Source organism: Planococcus citri, chromosome 5 (genome assembly GCF_950023065.1).
Source record: "Planococcus citri chromosome 5, ihPlaCitr1.1, whole genome shotgun sequence".
In the NCBI taxonomy this organism is placed as follows: Eukaryota; Metazoa; Arthropoda; class Insecta; order Hemiptera; family Pseudococcidae; genus Planococcus; species Planococcus citri.
Genome location: NC_088681.1, coordinates 7,865,295 through 7,885,365, shown reverse-complemented (window position 1 = coordinate 7,885,365; position 20,071 = coordinate 7,865,295). Strand labels below are relative to the sequence as shown.

The following is a 20,071-nucleotide window of genomic DNA, read 5'->3' as shown; positions in this document are numbered from 1 at the left end:
GGCGGACCGGGTATGCAATCGTGTATGCGGAATCGGCCCTTAATGTGTCGAAAATGCATCAAAATCGTAATCAGCGTCCTCAAATTAGCGTAAGACCTCCTCAAAATGCAATAATAACATCGAAATCATCAAGATCAGCGATCTCGAATTAGTAAATACGCGTTAATTTTTAAAAAATTCCATCTCAAAATGGTTGAAAATTCCAATTTTCATTTTTTAACGGACTTGCAGCGCTATCTATCGGAATAAAACATAAACTTTGTTCTGTTTTTTACGAAAGTGGTTGAAAATTTGGCAAAACGAGCGCTAGATATGCGCGTGGCGCTATCTATTGGAATATTTTGGAACTACGTCGAATTGGAGCGATAGAAATGGGTTTTGGAGTGTTCTCTGCGAAGTAGTTCCGAAATATTCCGATAGATAGCGCCACACGCATATCTAACGCTCGTTTCATCAAATTTTCAACTGCGTTTTCTTAAAAACAGAACAAAGTTTCTGTTGTATTCCCATAGATGGCGCTGTGAGTAGGTTGAAAAATTAAAATTTCAATTTTCGACCATTTGAGATGGAATTTTTTGAAAATTAAGGTGTACTTACTAATTTGAGGTCGCTGATCTTGATTTTGACGTTATTATTACATTTTAAGGAGGTCTTACGCTAATTCGAGGACGCTAATTACAAATTTGAAATTAATAATTAATTTTAATAAAGAGCTAAGTTTGAAAAATGGCTCTAAGTGTGATATTGTGAGGTGTGAGGTATTAAAATATATGCTTTGGAAGCTCCTAAGCCCGAATTTGATGTTGAAGCCCTAAAGAACTTCCAGGGGCAAGGGGCCAAATTTGGAAATGAGCTCAATCACCATTATGAGTGATATTGAAATAAATTCGGTTTTGGATTTTTGACCTCCTGGGCCAGAATTTGATATCATTTTTGGAACTAGAATCCCAAGGACCTTCCAGGAGCGAAGGGCCAAATTTCAACTTTCGATCTTTAGGAATGTAGGTAACAAGGTATAGATACTTTTTTCAACTTCGGTATTCATTTTCAAAGAGATCTAGAAAACATGAAAAAAAAGTACTTAAATAAAAAATATCAATTAACCAAAATAAATACCTAAATAAAAAAAAAAAACAGAATAAGCAATTTTGACGGAAAAAACATGGCTTTTTTGGCACGTAGAAAAATTAGTACTTTTTGAAATTTTGGCAAAAAAAAGCAGGACTTTTAAAAATGTTTATTTCAACAAAAATTATTTTTTTAGCAATTTTGACAATTTTGGCAAAAAATTAAACCTTTTAACAATTTTTGTAAAATATAACTTTTTAATAATTGAAAAAAAAAAAAAAAGGGAATAAGGCAAAGCAAAAAAATGGCATTTTTCAACAAATTGTAGCAAAAAAAAAGTAATTTTTGACAATTTTGAAAAAAGGGTATTTTTTTATAATTTTGGCAATTTTGACAAAAAATTGGTGATTTTTTCTGCGATTTTAGCTTCGAGATAAATACATGAATTTTCTCATTTTCTACCACATTATTACGACTCCCCCCCCTCCCCAAATTGCACGCTGGACATTCATCAATATTGATTCCACAATTCGACGCACAAAAACATTTATTCAAAATATTGCGAAAAAGAAAGAGAGCAATACGAGTGAAAAAAAACACGAGAATTACAAAAGAGGAAAACCAGTTAAGTACAAGAACAGATTACAGAAAAAACAGTCGTTGGTGAATACATAATCACTATTTTTACTAACATCAAAACACGTCGGAGAAAAGAGAATCACACGAAAGGAGAAGAAATTGAGAACATTGTTCATTAACATACATAAGGATAAAAAACCCATTGCAAATAATTTTAAACAAACATTTACGTATATAAAATTCGTAATATTAATACGTAGCTCGAAGGAAAACGACATTTTAAAAAAGAAACACATAATATTATATAAATAAATAATATTAAATAATACTGCAGCCAAACTCACAAAACAGATATTGACTACACGGTTGTTTACATTGTTCGATTCTACGTATTGACTATTGCCATTCTTTACATTATCATCATAGACTCCATTAAAAAATTTTTCTAAATACGCTATTTTCACTCGATATCACACGTTTATCGTTCAAATCAGTACTTCTCGCTTATAAAAAAAAATTCAAATTAAGATCATATTATTTTTAAAACTATTCGAATAACAATTGTCGAAAAAAAAAGAGGAATGAATTAACCTGGATCGTAAATTTCCACCTGATTTCATTAATATTAAGCTTATCCGTACTCGTATCACTTTATATATGTACTTGGACAGCACCAAGAAGCTCGATAATATATAATGTATAATTCGCTAACACTTTTCAACGAGAGAATAATAACGTAAAAGGAAAAGAAGAAAGATTCGGTATTTAACTAAACCTTATCAATATAAAACAAATTAATTGTAATAATTAATAACGATATGTCTACTAGAAATATAGAAAACTGGTATAAAAACGAGAATATTCTAAAAAATAAATATAAAAGAACGGAATGAGACAGAAAAAAAGGAAGGGGGGGGGGCTAAAAAAATATCATCACAGGATTAAAACGAAAGTTTCAATACGTGGAAATGCCCGCCGTTATCAATACTAACAATTCGACTAAATAACTTATTAACTACGGCTTTTTCGACCGATAAGTACACAACTGAGATTAAACGACAGCCTTCAGCTGACACATCGTATAAGGCTATTTCTCGATCGGATATTACTATAAGTTTATTATCACGACTGGACCACGTCAGGTCGAAAACTGCGTACGTATTGGCTAATTTATCGAATTCGATTTCCTTCTTCGTCTTCGTATCGTGAACCTGTTCAAAAATAACACACATGAGTAACGTTTTAATACTCTCACGAATTTCGAGGGAAAAAAAAAAACAAAAACAACCAAAAGAGTCACAACAAACTTACCTTCACACGACCAGATTTGTATCCAATGGCGACATATTCCTCGTCACGATTCAATTTACACACGGTCGGAATCTCTTTGCTGTCGATTGGCATCGAGCATCTCTTACAGTCGGTCAATCGAGTCAGCAATACTTCCGAATCGTTTCCGGAAACCATGAAGCTGAACAGAGGCGAAAAATCAGCAAATTTGGCCTGATTTGAATCGGCGGCTTCGGTACCTTCTTCGTCGTTTTCCGAATCGTCGTCGCCGTCGCTGAAGTTGTTCGGTTTCAGGTCACTGGCGTCTCTGAGATCAAAAATCTGTTCAAACAGGAAATAAAGCTTTTTTAGATTTTCATTCCTCGTAATTACTTGATCAAGAATCTGTAGATCTACATACACTTACGTCGAAAGTTTGATTATATTTCGCCACGTAGACGAGATTTCGTTCGAGGTCGACATTGAAGTCGATTATGGATTCGCCTTCGTCAACGTATACGATTTCTTTACCCAGCTGTCCAGGTGTATCTCCCATGCTACCGTCGTTGTACCAACCCTGAAAATGAACGAAGTACATCGATATGAGCGAGGATATTTGATGAAAAAAAAAAAATTATTCGAGTTTTGAGAAATAATAAAAAATAATTTGTAAAAAAAAAACCATAAATAAGAAGAATTATTTTAGAACGAGAAACTTATTAAGATCAACAGGAAATGGCGGCGGGGGAGGGGAAAGATTGCAATCCAAATTTGGAAAAAAAATGATTTGTGAAAATGATTTTGAAAATTCGAATACAAAAAAAGTACCTCGCTTCAAAAAGAAAAATAAAAACCTCCATCAAAACGGTCAAAAATTGACACGATTCAAAAAATAAAAAATAAAATAGAAAAAAGACGACAAAATTATTGAAATTGAGAGAAAATGACCAAAACAGGAAGCAGAGCAAAGATCAAGTTCTGGAGAGAACAAAAATAGTCAAAAAAAAAAAAATGCTGAAACTCTCTTCGTGATTTTCTTTTAATAATTCAAAATCATAAGTTCCTAAGAATAAATCTCCAGAGCGAAATTCAAAATGAACCAAAAAACAGAGTTTGATCAAATTTAAAAAGTTGAAAAAAATCACGAGGATTCCAAAATAAAAATTCGATTAGAAGAAAAACTTCACAGAAAAAATTAAGGTAAGAAACACTAAAATTTAAGAAAAAAAATCGCAAGAATTGAAAGAAAACTCACGAAATTTAACGATAAAATTGCGAAAACTTTGCAAAAATTTAGACACAAAAGAAAACACGAAAATTCGGGGAAAATCGTCGAAAAATTGGAAAATAAAATCTACGAGAATTCAAAATAATAAAACTTGTAAAAAAATCAAGAAATCCTTAAAAAAATTCAGAATAAAACCATCAAGTCTCAAAGTCAGAAAAAAACTCTCAAAAACTCGAAAAAAGGGAGAATGAGCAGAAAAAATTACTAAAATTTGAGACTAAATTGGAAGAAAATTTTATAAAAAATCTCGAAAATTCAAAAAAAAACAAAAAAGGTTTCGCCGAAATTAAAAACAAAAATTTAGGCAGAAAAACGAATCGATAAAATTCAAAACAAAATTATCAAATAGCTATAAACTTGGAAATAAGTCGAAAAAATGTTGAGAAAAATCATTGAAAAATTTCAAGCAAAACTGAAGACGATTCAACAGAGAAAAATAATTCGACCTTAGAAAAAAAATTGTACAAAGAGAGAGGAAATCCGGAGGACCTTCCCTCATAACTGGAAGGGAAGAGGAAAAGAGAGAGAGGTCAACGAAAGAAAGACATCAAGATGCAGAAAAATCCTCCACAAAAAATGAAAAAAAAAAAAAACAAAGTCATCAAATCTTGAAGAAGCTTCTCTCTTTTCTCGAAAAAAAAAACATCAAAATTTAAAGGAAAATCATGAATTTTGAAAGAAGAAAAATCATAATTCCACAAAAATGTGAGCAAAAAAAAATCACTTCATTTCAAGCTCGAAATTCAAAAAAAAATGTTGAAATAAAAAAAAATTGCAGTCAAAATTTATGCAAAAAAATGATTACAATGTAGAACAAAACTATAGAACTGTGAAAATTCAAAGTTGAAAAAATCTGGCAAACTGGAAAAACTTCGCCAAAATTTGAAAAAATAAAAAAATGGAAATTCCGAGAAAATCATCGAAAAACTTGAAGAAAAGAGAACTCGCGAAAATTCAGAAAAATCATACCCGTCAGAATAAGGAAAAATCCACAAAAATTCAAAAGAAAACTCACCAAATCGGCGAAGAAACAAATTCACAAAATTCAAAAAAAAAGCCGTCGAACCGAAATAAAGAGAAATCCCTCACACAAGCTCGAGGTAAAATTTTTATGAAAAAAATCACAAGAATTCAAGGTGATAAAATTCGACAAAAATTCAGGCGAAAAAAAACATCAAAATTCAAAGCAAAATCATGGAAAAATTATTTTAGAAAAAAATCATCACCAAAATTCAAGATGTAAAAATCAATCAAAACAAAAACCATCGAGAAATTCAAAAATAATAATACCTGTCGAAATTAGAAAACCCTTAAGTATATTTTTCAATAGAAACACTATCAAAACTGAAAAAATAAAATTCGTAACGCTGAAAAAGCAGTGATGCCACTTAAATAAAAAAAAAGGAAATTTGTGAAAAAAACTCGGACAAAGTAACTTTTAGTGACCAACATTTTTAAAAAGTAACCAAAAGTTACTAATTAGTAACTTTAGTACCGAAAAGTAACAGAGTACAATCTCTGATCCGTTATAAAAATAGTTGAGAGTAGTTTGAAAAAAATTCGCCAAAAATTTCAAACGTTCAAAGCTAAAGTTTTCTTGGAAAGCTCGATTTTTGAAATTTTGTCAAATTTTGTATCCATGAAAAAATCCAGGAAACGTACACTTTTATAAAACTTACGACTATTAATGATTTTTGAGATTTCTGAAAACGTGTCATAGTCTGGCATATGACAATAGGAGTAATTGCACACCCCCCTCCCCGACGATCCTCCGGGACAACTTTTTTCTTAAAGGGGACATCCTAAGGAACATTTTAAAGCAAACTTGTCCAAAAAAAGTTGGCCTTACTTACAAAATGGCGGCCATTTTGATTGACAGGTCAGCCGAAACCGAAATCGCAGATTTTGCGTTTCAACATAGGACTTGCACGAAATTTTTCAAACTTTGCAAAGGTAGATCGAATGATCATGCAAAAATGTGGTGAATTTTTGAAAATCGAATTTTGGCCAAAAATGAGGGAAAAAATCAAAATTTTACCAAATTGACCCAGAAAGCTGAAATTTAGGATATACCCTATTTTCGACATGTGAGCAGTTCTGGAGATTCCATCAAATTGGAATTGTAAAGCTGAAAATTATTCTAAAAACTAATTTCAATACGCTACGAAGTACTGCAGGTGAATTTCACGTCGTTTTGGAGACTCCAGCGTTTTTTTGAAAATTCCTGAAGCCTCCAGCAGATTTTCGAAACTTTAAATTTTCACAAAATTTCATCAAATGGATATGGAAAGCTGAAATTCACTCTACACTCCAATTTTAACACCCTCTGAAGACGACTTCAGGTGGGTTCAGGACATTTTGGAGCCACCAGCGACTTTTTGAAAATTACTGGAGCCTCCAGTAGATTTTTGAAACTTGAAATTTCCCCAACATTAATTTATCAAATGGAGTTGGCAAGCTGAAATTTACTTCGCAGACTACATGGGGGTTTCAAATAGTTTTGAAGCTTCCAGCTACTTTTAGGAAATTTTCAATTTTCCAAAAAAACGTCATACAACCTTTCAAAAAGTCGCTGGAGGCTCCAAAACGACTTGAAAATCCACCAGCAGTCAACTTCATAGCGTATTGAAACTAGTTCGCTGAATGAATTTCGACTCTCCATCTAAGTTTGATGAAATTTTGGGGAAATTTCAAGTTTCAAAAATCTACTGGAGGCTTCAGGAATTTTCAAAAAAACGCTGGAGGCTCCAAAACGACTTGAAATTCACCTGCAGTACTTCGTAGCGTATTGAAATTAGTTTTTAGAATAATTTTCAGCTTTACAACTCCAATTTGATGGAATTTTGTGGGAATTTCGAGTTTCAAAAATCTGCTGGAGGCTCCAGAACTGCTCAAAACGGATTGAAACCGGTTCCAATCGATTTGGCATGTCGAAAATAGGGTATATCTCAAATTTCAGCTTTCTGGGTCAATTTGGTAAAATTTTGATTTTTTCCCTCATTTTTGGCCAAAATTCGATTTTCAAAAATTCACCAAAAATCAAAAAACGCACTTTAGCACTTGAAATTTTGACAGGTGATAAATTTTTCATGATCTTTCGATCTACCTTTGTAAAGTTTGAAAAATTTCGTGCAAGTCCTATGCTGAAACGCAAAATCTGCGATTACGGCTGACCTGTCAATCAAAATGGCCGCCATTTTGTAAGCAAGGCCAACTTTTTTAAGGGGCAAGTTTGCTTTAAAATGTTCCTTAGGATATCCCCTTTAAAGAAAAAAGTTGTCCCGGAAGATCGGCGGGGGAGGGGGTGCAATTACTCCTATTGCCATATGCCGGACTATCATGCAAACTACGTATTAAAATGGGTGGAAATTTTGACAGAAAATCAAAAAAATCCATAAAAACAGTAGATTTTTGAAACCAACTTTGAGTACAACTGATTTTAGAAGGTTTTTCAAAAAGGTGTCACGCAACATCAGAATGGGCTAAAATTTTGATATAAGAATCAAAACTGCCAATGAACACTTTTCTGAGTACTTATATAAAATTTTGAGCCCAAAATATTGAGCGACGATTTTTGGGATTTTCGTAAACGTGCCATGCGATCAATCAAATTGGGTTAAAATTTCTCGAGAATTTCAATAATCGAGCATTTTCGAAGATTTTTCACATCAAAATTGAGCCAAACCCTGCCCCAAGGTGGCTTGACGAAGAGAAAAATCAAAGTACCTGAACTCAAAACCGGACTAATCAGACTCGAAATAACCTAATCAATTCGATCATATCGAATTACTTACTACTAATTTGCACTTCTTCGGTACTTTCTCCACCAGCAACAAGACCGCTGTAGCGTTTCCATGCGAGAACGCCTTCAATTTCAGTACTTTATTACACGGTACTCTCGAAACGAACTGCGATTTGGTATCTTCGAACACGATTATTCCTACGGTACCGTCTTTGCAGGCGTAAATCACGTTCCCATTAACCGGGCACACGCACATTTTGCAAATATCTCCACTATTCGGCGGTTGTTTCGAGATCTTCTTGTTTCGTTGCAAGTCGTGATAAATCTGAGAACACAAAATTACAATTTCGATTACCAACTCATCGATTCATGAAACGATACATTATCGTGTCGGTTGAAATTCATCGTCAACCAGACGACGATTACTTACATTGATATTATGTTCGGTATCGAGCACAGCCGTCACCAATAATTCGTCGTTCTGATCGTCTTTATCTTCTTGATCCGGAATCCAGGCAGCGTCGAAAACCGAAGCTTTTAACTTCACTATTTTATCGTCAGTCTCTTTGGGCAAATGCCACACTTTGAATAAAGCGCCTTCGTAGGTTGTCATTATGGCTCGATTATCGAACGACCAACTTATACTGCATATTTTTCTGAAAGAAAAACAAACGAACCAATACGATTTAATATATGTACTTTTATACGAAGATAATGAGATGTGTTAATTAAATTGCAAATTACCCGTTAGTTTCGTGGAATTTGGCCACTTCCGTATTAGTCCTGATCTCTTTAACGATAATGCAGTAAAAGGTAGGAGCCAGAGCGAGATATTTTCCATCACTAGAAACAGCAGCGCAAATGCATTCGTCTTGTCGGTGACGACTCAATGTGCTGTATTGTTCCTCTCTGAGCCTGACTTCGCTTCTCCCATCTGGTAAAATCTCGTAAACTGCTTTATAATTCTCACCTAACACTACGAATTCTACTAGGGACAGTGCTGAAAAAAAAGAAGAAAAATTAATTGAAATGTTCTAGAATGAACCTTTATACTATGTAGGCAGTTAGGCACTTGTGCCCAAATCCCTCAGATTTCAAGCTACATTTTTTTTTTTTTTGATTTCCATCAGCGGAGTGATTAAGACAGACACGAGGTACAAATTAGACACAATTACAACCATACCGCTTACCGCTATACGATAATTTTACATTGCATGTATTTCCAAAAAAAGAATCATTTCACCAGTACGAAATTGCATTATCATGTACAGGAGTGCGAATATCACGAGGAAATACAAAATATTTACGTAAGGACACCAGACAAGAACTGAAATCTTTAATATACATTCCTACTCATATTAAAAGGAATGTGCCCATATAAAACAGCTAACCCAGAACCTACGTGACAAATTACATAGACGATAATATAATTATTTCAAGTACGTGTTCAATTCCACAGTAAGTACATTGACAATATTGACATGCGGTCAGGCACAGGCACAAAAACTGAATTATTTTAGCGTTGAATCAAGGGTAAAGCGATTTAAATACATTACTATGATGACTGGTGAGAAAAGAGAATTCTCTACTCAAGTCGTACACCCTCCCCCCGCCCCCACCCCCCAGGAATGATCTGAGAGTAACCTCACGACTCATCAAAATTGGTGAAAACTTCGCGACAAATTCAAATACCACATATTACGATGAAAATGTTTTTTGAGGATTTCTTGAAAAATTTGTTGCCCACAATTGGGTCACGATTTTGAGGATTTTTGAAAAAGGTGCCATAATTATGACCTGTAAAAATGCCACAAAATTCGAGAAAAAAAAAACAAAAATTTCCATCAAAACTTTTTGAGCACTTTTTGAGAAATGTTGAGCTTTTATTAGAATAATTCTGAACCCCAAAATCGGGACACTTCAGATTTTTGAGATTTTCGAAAACGAGTCATAAGGCAAGTAGAAACAGACATGAATTTCACCTAAAATTCGAATAACTATTTCGACAAAAATGTTTTTTTGAGCACTTCGAAAAATATTAAGCTCACAATATTGGGTCACGATTTTTGTAATTTTTGAAAAAGGTGGTACCATTTGACCCGTCGAAATGCCACAAAATTTGAGGAAAAAACAAAAATTTCCATTAAAACTTTTTTTCAGCACTTTCAAGAAATTTCGAGCCTTTTGAATAATTTTGAGACCAAAATAAGAACACTCGAAATTCATGAGATTTTCGAGAAAAAAAAGTCATAAGACCAGTGGACATCAGATTTCTCGTATTTCATCAGAAATTCCAATATTTCAACGAAAATAAAATTTTGAGCCCACAATTACGTCACGATTTTGGCAAATTTTGAAAAAGTTGCCGTAAAATGCCACAAAATTTGAGGGAAAAATAAAAGTTTTCCAAACTTTTTTTGAGAATTTTTGAGAAATTTTAAGATTACAAATTACGCCACGATTTTGATGATTTTTTTTTTCGAAAAAGGTGCCATGAGACCTGTCGAAATGCCACAAAGTTCGAGGAAAAAATATAAGTTTCCATCGAAACTTTTTTTGAGCACTTTTGAGGAATTTTGAACCTTTTAAATAATATTCTGAGCCCAGAATTGAGGCACTCGTGATATTCGAGATTTTCAAAAAAGAGCCATAATACAAGTGGAAAAAGATTTAAATTTCATCAGAAATCCAAATATTTTGACAAAAATGTTTTCTGAGCATTTTTGAAAAATTTTGAGCCCACAATTGCGTCACGATTTTAATGATTTTTTTGAAAAAGATGCCATATAAGACCTGTCGAAATGCCACGAAATTTAAGAAAAAAATAAAAGTTTCCATCTAAACTTTCAACGAGCACTTTTGAGAAATTTTGAGCCTTTTAAATAATATGCAATTCTGAGCCCAAAATTGGGACACTCGTGATTTTTGAGATTCTAAAAAAAAAGAGTCATAACTTCATAAAACAAGAGTGAAAACAGATTAAAATTTTACCATGCAGAAATTCGAATTTCTGAAATTTTTTTTTGTACGAGCATTTTTGAAGAATTTTGAGCCTTAGAAATTCCCAAAAAAAAATGAATGAAAATTTTTGATTTTCTCTCAAAATTTCAATACATTTTGATACATTGCACAACTCTTTTTTAAAAATCACAAAATCTGTAAGTAAACCCATTTCGGATCAAAAAATTTTCAAAACTGATCTAATCATGATCAAATTTATATGGGCTCGAAATTCTACTACAAAATTTCATCAAAAACCTTTTTGGTCGAAATATTCGAATTTCTCTCGAAATCTCGACCAATTTTGATGGTCTCCATGACACTCTTTCAAAACTTCCAAAAATCATAACTCAATTTAGGACTCAAAATTCTTAAAAAAATGCTCAAAAAACATTTTTATCGGGATATTTGAAATTTTGGCGAAATTTTAACCCAAATTGATAGGTCACATGCAACTTTCGCAGAAATCCAGAAAATCATGAGTCATGACCAAATTTTGAGCTCAAAATTCTTCAAAAATTCTTTTGAGAACATTTTCGTCGAGATATTCGAAATTTTCGCGAAATTTCAACACATTTTGATAGGTCACATGGCACTCATTTGAAACTCCCAAAAATCACGACCCAATTCCGAGCTCGAAATTCTCCAGAAATGGTCGAAAAATATTTTCAGCAAAATATTTGAATTTTTCGCGAAATTTCAACGCATTTTGATAGGTTGCAAAGCCACTTTTAGAAAGATTCCACAATGATCATTTTTGCTACTCTACACCCCTGATCATTGCCTTCTGCGCAACCAATTTTGTCCTACATTTGACTAAAAATCACTTAAGATGGCCACTAGATAGCCCTCCATTGTGCAACTGGCCAACTAAAGTGAATACGTAGGTATTCAAAGTTCACTAGCAACTCGTAAAAAAATCAAGCTCTGCCCATTCTGCTCTTTTCACCCCCGTCCTCCCCCCCCCCCCCCACTGCAATTGAAAAAATCTCAAATACGGTTCTTTTGACATTTCAGACTAATTCTACACATACAAAACGTCGACTGAATTCGTAGAGTCACAAAGCTCTGAGCCAACTAAACGCTTCTTACCGGTTTAAGTGTTTGTTTGGGGCAACGAGACAGGTTTTCAATTTTTTTTGAAAATTTCACCAAATGTGATTGATTGAATTTCGCTTGATTTTTTACAATTGGGAGGGGGGGAGAGGGCTTCTTAATAGAGGACAGTTTCATGTCAAAAGAGAGATTATTTAGTGAAATTCTGACGCTTAAATTTTTCGACGAATTGAATTTCAATTTTTCATTACTTTTTTCAAGAGGGAGGGGCAGGAGGGTTCCAGCATGAGTTTTTAGAACTTGAAGGAAGATTTTTTTTTTTTAAAAGGTCGAAATTCTGATTCCATGAGAATGAACTTATAACGTGCCAAGACGTAGGTAACAATAAACGATACTCTACATAAGTTGCATAAAGAAAGAAAAAAAAACAAAACAAAACCAGATAACAGAAATGAAAAAAACGAAGCGCAAATCATAACAACAACAATAACAACCACAACATAATCGGCTATTAGGAGAAAATACGTACATAATACATATAATAATCCATCCCTAACTCACCAAATCAAATATATACTCCTGCTTTAAATCCTTCATATGAATGGTCTACAAAATACACACAATATAATTAGTTTAAACCGCGAATTAACAAAAAAAAAATCCCTAACAACCCCCCAGTCCTCTTATCTAAAAATTTCACCCATTCGATACCTACACATGTAAGTAGTAATACCTGTACTGAAATCTACTCAAAAGTTAAAACTAATTAACGTGTATGTAATTGTATTGAAAAATATCTTACCATTCGGTAGAAAAGCTACAGAATTAACCGTGAAATCAACTCTGGTACATGAATGAGCTTCGCCTTTTTCCGTATCGTACGACATAATGAGATTATCTTTCGTAGCGCAGATAACGTATTTTTCGTCATCGGTGAAACAGCAGCTGGTGACCAGTTCATTGACATGGATAACTCGTCTAGATGCAGCAGTTCCGATTAGTTGAAGTTTCAAGTCAGACTTATTTTTCAAAATTTCCAGGTTCCACACCTATAAAAAAAATTAAACACAGCACATTATACTTTCGGTGAAAAATACCTTAACGCAGAGACGAACTGGTCTATGAAGTTGACCGGCGACGATCGAAAGGGGTCCCATGTTTGATCGAAAAAATACTACATATTTTCACATTTTCTGAACATAAATTTTTGCAAGTCTTTTGCCCTCGCTTCGCTCGGGTCCGTTTGCTTGTCTTTTCTTTAAAAATTGAAATTTTTAAATTACTTTTTCGAAAATCTTGGAATCGAAAAAATACGACTCCTCGCAAAAAAACATAGTTTTCCACATCTCGAAATATGAATTTTTGAAAGCTTTTGCCCCAGCTTGGTTTTGGGTCTCAGTTTTTTTTTTTTTCAAATGGAACTTTGGAAAAAATTTATCACTTAAAAAATGTTTAATAAACCAAAAATAATAAGCTTTTCACCTGAAAATGAAAAAACATTGTTTTTTTATTTCTCGAAACGAGCTATTTCCTTCACTTCGTTCAGGCGAGGCTTGTACTAATTTTTCTCAAAAAAAAAAAAAAAAAAGGCAACTTTAGCAACCAAAAAAGCTCGAAAAAGTAACCAAATGAGTACATAGTAACCAAAAAAAAAAAAAAACAAAAAGCGAGTAAAATATTTTAGTGCAAAAAACAAATTACCGAAAAAAAAGAATTTTTTTCAATTTTTCCAAAAAAGGTTGATTTTATAACTCAAGATTTTTTGGCAATTGCGGCAACAACGTGAGAATTTTGCAATTTCTGGCAAAAAACCAAACTTTTGATTATTTCTCAGCAAAAAAGGGGCTTTTTTTTAGCAATCTCGAGTAAAAAAATGCCACATGAGTGGGACTTTTCGGAATTTATTTTCAAAAAAACACATCTTGTCAACCTTTTAGCAATTATTATTGTTAAAAAATTATATTTCTGACAATTTAGTCGCTTTTCGCTACCTTTGGCCAAAAATAAGATCTCGACAACAGTTTTAGCAAAAGGTAAGGCTTCTTGGCAATTTTTGGCTATTTTGCAAAAAAGGGAAAATTTTTGACAATAAATTGGAAAAATGCAATACTGTGACAACTTTTGCAAAAAGCACGACTATTTGGGAATTATAGGCAAAAAGTGATAGGTACCTAGTTTTTGGAAATTTTAGCTAAAAAGCGAGACTAAGCACCTAGAAAAATTTTGCCAAACAGTGAGAATTTATGTCAACAAAAAAACATCGACAATTTTAGGGGGGGAATAAACAAAACTTCTCGGTAATTGGTAAAAAAGTAGTATTTTTTCGCTATTTTTGTCAAAAGAATTCAACTATTTTGCATTTTTTTTTTTTGGTAAAAAAACAGGTCATTGACGTGCCTAATTTTGGGCAAAAAAAGCTCATCCTTTTTTTTTTTTTGGGGGGGGGATGATTTGTTGGTAATTCTGCTAAATACATAGCGAGATATTTTGTAAATTTGTTGCAAAGATCAAGACTTACAATTTTAGCAAAAAGCAAAGACTGTTTTTTTTTTTTTTTTTTTTAGCAATTTTTTACATTTTTTTCGTCAAAAAAGCGAGATTCTTGAGATATTTTTATGGGGGGGGGGGGGGGATGAGACTTATCAATTTTTCGAGAGAAACCAAATTTTTATAAATTTTTAGCAAGAAACAAGTTTTTTTTTGACAACTTTGAAAAAGGTCGGATTGGTTACTTGTATTTCAGCATCTTTGGCACAAAACCAAATATTTTTTCTTGTTTTCTTCCCAAATTAGGACCGAGATTTTGAAAAAAAAAAGTAACTTTAATAACCAAAGTTTTGAAAAAAAGTACGAGCCCGGCTCAGGTCTGTTTGCTTTTCATTTTCAAAATTTAAATTTTTAAAAAACTCGACATTCAAATTCTAAAATTTTGGAGCCAAAAAAAAGAACAAATTTTTTAAAAACCCCTCATTTTTCACCTCAGATTGAAACACGAATTTTTAAACAGTTTTGCCTTCCCTTCGTTCCGGTCAATTTCTATCTCTTTCCTAAACCAAAAAAAATTCCATAGTTGAAACTTCCATTAGGTAATTCAAAATGAAAAATAACAACTTTTCAATAAGCCAGAATGCAAGTATCATATTATACATCGATTAGTACAATTATAATTTCATCATCTATTTCATTTTAGAAATTCGTCATTTTATTCGACAAAATTGGTGTTTTCTTTTCTCCTAGCGATCGGCAAATTTTCAGTCACCTTCCCCTCCCCTCCCCCCTCTAGTTTTGTTACTGACAGATTGAAACAAAAATCAATCACAGAACTATCCAAACGTGAGAAAAAACAGACACAGGAACATTCTGAAGGAAAGTAGATAACATTTTGAGGACCCTATTCGATGCATCCGCCGCCAGGGGCCCCCAAACCGACCCAGTCCTCACCAGACGTCACGATTTACAAAAACACACTTACAATAATAGTCTTATCCTGACTGGCTGTAACGATATTCAATCCTTTGGGAGAAAAATTGACATCGGTGATCGGTAGCGAATGTTGTCTCAAAACCTCGACGGGTTTCTCAGCCGTGACTCGTTGTTTTAGGAAATTATCTGTCCATGCTCTTTGAGATAACGAAGGCGAAGGCGTGCGTGGTTTTTCTGTAGGATGAAAACAAATAATAATTAAATATCATCTTATACGAATGGCATCGGAACTACAACAGTGTACTGCGTCGTAGTCGTAGTTGAAGAATAGAAAACTTACCGAAAGCTTCTTTGCCACCGTACCCATTCAAGTACCATATTTTGACTTCGCAGCCTTCGGACGAAGATAGAAAGAACACTTTAAGGCTCGATAACGCCAAACGGGTGATTTTTTCACCGTGACCTTCGTACGTAATTATCGTCTCGTGGGTTTTCATATCGATCACCTGTAATAGTACGCAACAAAGATGTATTACGAAGGAGGTAAGATAAATCGTAACGTAAAGAATATTCTAGATCAAGGACTGATGAGGTAAGCTGAATAATTCTCAACATCGGCCAATTATCGTTCGCTTACTTTTATCTGATTGTTCGCATTGGCTACGATAGCGTTCCCATCGCTGGTGAAAATAGCAGCTGTGATTTTCTCTCCTCGCAACGGATGAACATCGGGTGACGAACATTCCTTAGGTATTTCGGTGCTGCGACGAAAAAAAAAAACAATTGCACAATATTATAAGAACGACCTTGAAAGTACATCGACCTCGTTTATCGCGACAATAATCATTCCGAATACTCACAGGTACTCGAAGTACTTCTTATCAGACTTTTTGGCCATCTCTTCGCCCATTTTATAAACGTACGACTCTTTGCACTGAGCCAAAGCGAACTGAACGATGTCGCTAGAGCTCAAAACTCGACAAATACCGATTCGGCTCACGAAGCTGTACAATTCTTCGTACTTTTTGGTATTATTTTCAGTCTGTAAACAAAAAATACACTCAAAAAATTAGACAAAATCGATAGTAACACGTAATAAAACATCGACGATATTCTAACCGTTGTAATGAAATCTTTGTACTTCTTGAAATCGTACAAAACGTCGGCGGCGCCGTGAATCAAGATCTTAGTTTCGATGAATTCGAGATCGAGGTACAGTTTGGGAAATTCGGATAAACATCCGGCCTCTTTCAAATGATATCCCAGGTATAAAAAGATATAATTATCGTCGCGAGGGAACTTGACGAAATCTTGACCGAATTTCTCTCGATATCGATTAATCAGCTTCTGATGCAGGGCCTGAGAACAAACCAAACGTTAGGAATAACTAGTCGAACTCGAGAGGAAATACCGAACCGAGTATTAGTTACCTGGAGTTCGATCGATGTCAGTCTTCGTTTCAAATAATCTAATAATAAATCGTGAACTCCGTAAACGTAACATCGCAGTTGAGTATTCCACGTACTAATCACGAGGCATTTCTTTTCGAATGCTTTCATTATGTTCTCTACTTCTAGCTTATCTTGATTCCATAAAGTTACCAGAACCTGTAACAGAGTAAACATCGCGTTTAAATCGATCTCGAAACAAGAGATTTTAATACACCGAAACTATTTAGTGTGTTAACCTGCGGTGTGATATTAACGTCGTCCATGAATAGAGCGAAATCTTGGTAATATTGTTGCAACTCCGGAGACAAACTATCGATGCTCATTTCGAGAGCTTTATGCAATGATGTTATCTGCTCCTGTCTATGTTTATCGCAACGACTAAACGGAGATTAAAAATCAGATAAGTATTTTGGCAATACAATTATTATATACACGATCGATGAGATAAAAATGCACAAATCGAGTATTCAATTTACCCAATCGCCGCTTCGATATCTTTGTTCTTTAAATGTTTGACGCACGCGTCCCAACGATAAGTGTTATTTTCAACGTCGTTTTTGAATTCAGCCAATTGAGAAGCGATCAGCGACATTGCCAATGGGAATCCTAAATCGAACATATCGTTGAAAAAACACACACTCGTCTTTCGAGCAAAAATAACGTACGAAATACGAACCTTTACACAATGCGTGAATATTTTTCGCTTGAGTAGGGAAAGGAATACTAGAATCGAGATTCTTTTTAAACAGTCCCAAACTCTCTTCTTCGGTGAATCCTTCGGCGATCTAAAAATCACAAAGTGGTCATCGTAACGATGGAAAATTTACGCTATTTCATCATCTCTCTTTCGTAGTTAGTTACCTTGAGGAATTTAATAGGGTGGGTTGCTTTCACAGAGTCCATGATGTTTTCGTTATCGGTAGTAACTAATATCTTACATCCTATATTCAAACATTCGATAAAGTTACTAGATGGAACGTCGTCTAACACTAAAAGGCATTCTTCGAAGTCCGATTCGCTTAATCTGTAACACGATATAATATTAATTGAAACACTGAAGTGTGAGTGAAAATTCGACGTTACGATACGACGTACTTGTCTCTAAGTTTCCTTTTTCCGTCTTCGTTGTCTAATGGTAATGGAGGTGAGCTGTATCCACCGGTTGTAAAGAGCTTGGTGTACAGTTCTTGCTGTATCGTCAATTCTTTCACTTTAGCTTCGTTCAAAGCTTCTTTCTTGACAGCTGATTCGCGACCGACCATTAGCCAGAATATTTTATTCTGCGGAAACGACGAAGGAATTAATTCAAAGTAACAAATCAGATCGTAATAATAATCATATTTACGATGACAACTTACTTTGAACGAATCTATAACTAACGATGGACTTCTACGTAGAGCTTCGATGATGAGCGTTGATTTACCACATCCTCCCATACCATGAACCACTACGTACTCTCCTCTTTTCATACTATGCAGATGATCGGTTAATAAAATGAGCTGCGAAATGAGCAGGAAAATCTCGTTAACACAATTCAACATACCTAAATCGAGATCAACTTGAGAAAAAAAAACAACACATTACCTCATCTTGACGTGAGACGTGTTTCAATGGCAACGAAGGAACCTCAGCGTCGCTGAGCGTTTTCTCAATCAGGAGTGCGTCGGTATTATCCATTTTCAAATAATCATTGTACTCCTCCAGTACCCAAGGATACCAATTTTTCTGATGGTCCAAGAAATCGTTGAAGGCTGTTTTCGTCTTGGACGGTAGTTTGTCGAGAAAAGATACGAGTCTGTTTCTTCGAGTATCCTAATAACGAAACCGCATAAATAAATCGTTCACCTATGTTTAGCATATAGACATCGAAGGAAATGAAATATGATTTACTTACGTGCGATAGAATTTCTGTGTATTCTTCTTCAGTGAAGTGTCCGCAGTCGTATAGATGATCGACGATATCAATTTGGAGTTGTTCTAACATCAGATCTTTCATCTGTTTGATAAACTCGTACACGTCTTCGCGATCCATTTAAACCATTGAATTACTCCGGTGACCCAACGAATAAATGTGATCGGTTTCTGTTCGAATGGAATATAGCTTTAAATTAATTGCAATCGCGTAAAGAGACTAAATCTACGTGTATTATCGCAACAAAAAATACAACAAATTGACATTATTTCACTCTTTGTGTTACATGTACATGTTTTTCTTTTTCTAGTTCGCGATCGCGTTGTTTTTACGTAAAGGTGTGTGTTTGTGTGAGTGACTTTCTTTGTGAATTTTGATTGGTTCGCGGCGCGGATTACTCATCGGCAAGGTTTCGTTTGTGAGAAGGTCGTTCACCCAAAATTCATGTTTTTTGGCTTCTTTTTTTCCCTGGAACTCGTGGCATTGGCGAACTACGCTACCGCGATTCGGTTCACGGGGAACTCGGTGCCAGGTCACCTGTGACCTAGCTTGTTTTATTTTTTTTCCGAGTTGTGATAAAAAAGTAAAGAACGCGACGCCGGCGAAATTTCGTATAATTCGAATTTAATTTATTTTCTCACGTTCATTTTTTGTTAATTAATCGCACAAAATGACCGACTTCTACCTCCGCTATTACGTCGGTCACAAGGGTAAATTCGGCCACGAGTTTCTGGAATTCGAATTCAGACCCGACGGTAAACTAAGATACGCCAATAACTCCAACTACAAGAACGACACCATTATCCGTAAAGAAGCCTACGTTCATACCATCGTAACCGACGAACTGAAAAGAATAATACAAGAAGGCGAAATCATGCAGGAAGACGACTCTCTATGGCCACCGCCGGATCGTGTCGGCCGGCAAGAATTAGAAATTGTCATCAACGACGAACACATCAGTTTCACAACGTCTAAAATCGGCTCGCTGGTGGATATCAGTCATACGAAAGATCCGGAAGGACTTCGCTGTTTTTATTATTTAGTCCAGGATTTGAAATGTTTGGTGTTTTCTTTGATCGGTTTACATTTCAAGATTAAACCAATCTAATGTAGGATTCGTTGGGTTTTTTATTTATATATGTACATATTGTATTACGCTGATTAAGCGATAGATTTTCCATTAAAAAGTATTTCCTCATACGTATCATTAGTGTGTACTGCTTTGTTACCACTCTATTCTATTTAATTAGAACACTTCTGTATCGATAATCGTTGAGTCGTAT

General features: G+C 34.5%; 2 protein-coding genes across 3 annotated transcripts; one reads left to right on the top strand and one right to left on the bottom strand.

Annotated features, from left to right (window-relative positions):
- Window positions 1-1,597: 1,597 nt before the first annotated feature.
- Window positions 1,598-19,170, bottom strand: Dark (Death-associated APAF1-related killer). 2 transcript variants are annotated; one of them, XM_065367339.1, is made up of 21 exons: window positions 18,771-19,170; window positions 18,461-18,688; window positions 18,235-18,375; window positions 17,972-18,156; window positions 17,738-17,900; window positions 17,553-17,661; window positions 17,353-17,482; window positions 17,113-17,254; window positions 16,856-17,032; window positions 16,545-16,784; window positions 16,286-16,467; window positions 16,063-16,186; window positions 15,766-15,931; window positions 15,475-15,659; window positions 12,805-13,051; window positions 8,691-8,946; window positions 8,377-8,602; window positions 7,999-8,271; window positions 3,338-3,493; window positions 2,959-3,258; window positions 1,598-2,858 (listed from the first exon to the last, which is right to left on the bottom strand). In XM_065367339.1, the coding sequence occupies exons 1-21, from the start codon at window positions 18,906-18,908 to the stop codon at window positions 2,589-2,591; spliced, it is 4,038 nt and encodes a 1,345-aa protein (XP_065223411.1). In that variant the 5' UTR covers window positions 18,909-19,170; the 3' UTR covers window positions 1,598-2,588. The 2 variants fall into 2 exon arrangements, with proteins under 2 accessions (XP_065223411.1, XP_065223412.1); XM_065367340.1 differs by having other exon boundaries at window positions 3,344-3,493; window positions 18,771-19,155.
- Window positions 19,171-19,319: 149 nt separating this feature from the next.
- On the top strand, window positions 19,320-19,988 carry LOC135847690 (protein mago nashi homolog). The gene has a single exon (XM_065367348.1). It carries the CDS (start codon window positions 19,459-19,461, stop codon window positions 19,894-19,896), a length of 438 nt encoding a protein of 145 aa, XP_065223420.1. The 5' UTR covers window positions 19,320-19,458; the 3' UTR covers window positions 19,897-19,988.
- Window positions 19,989-20,071: the final 83 nt, after the last annotated feature.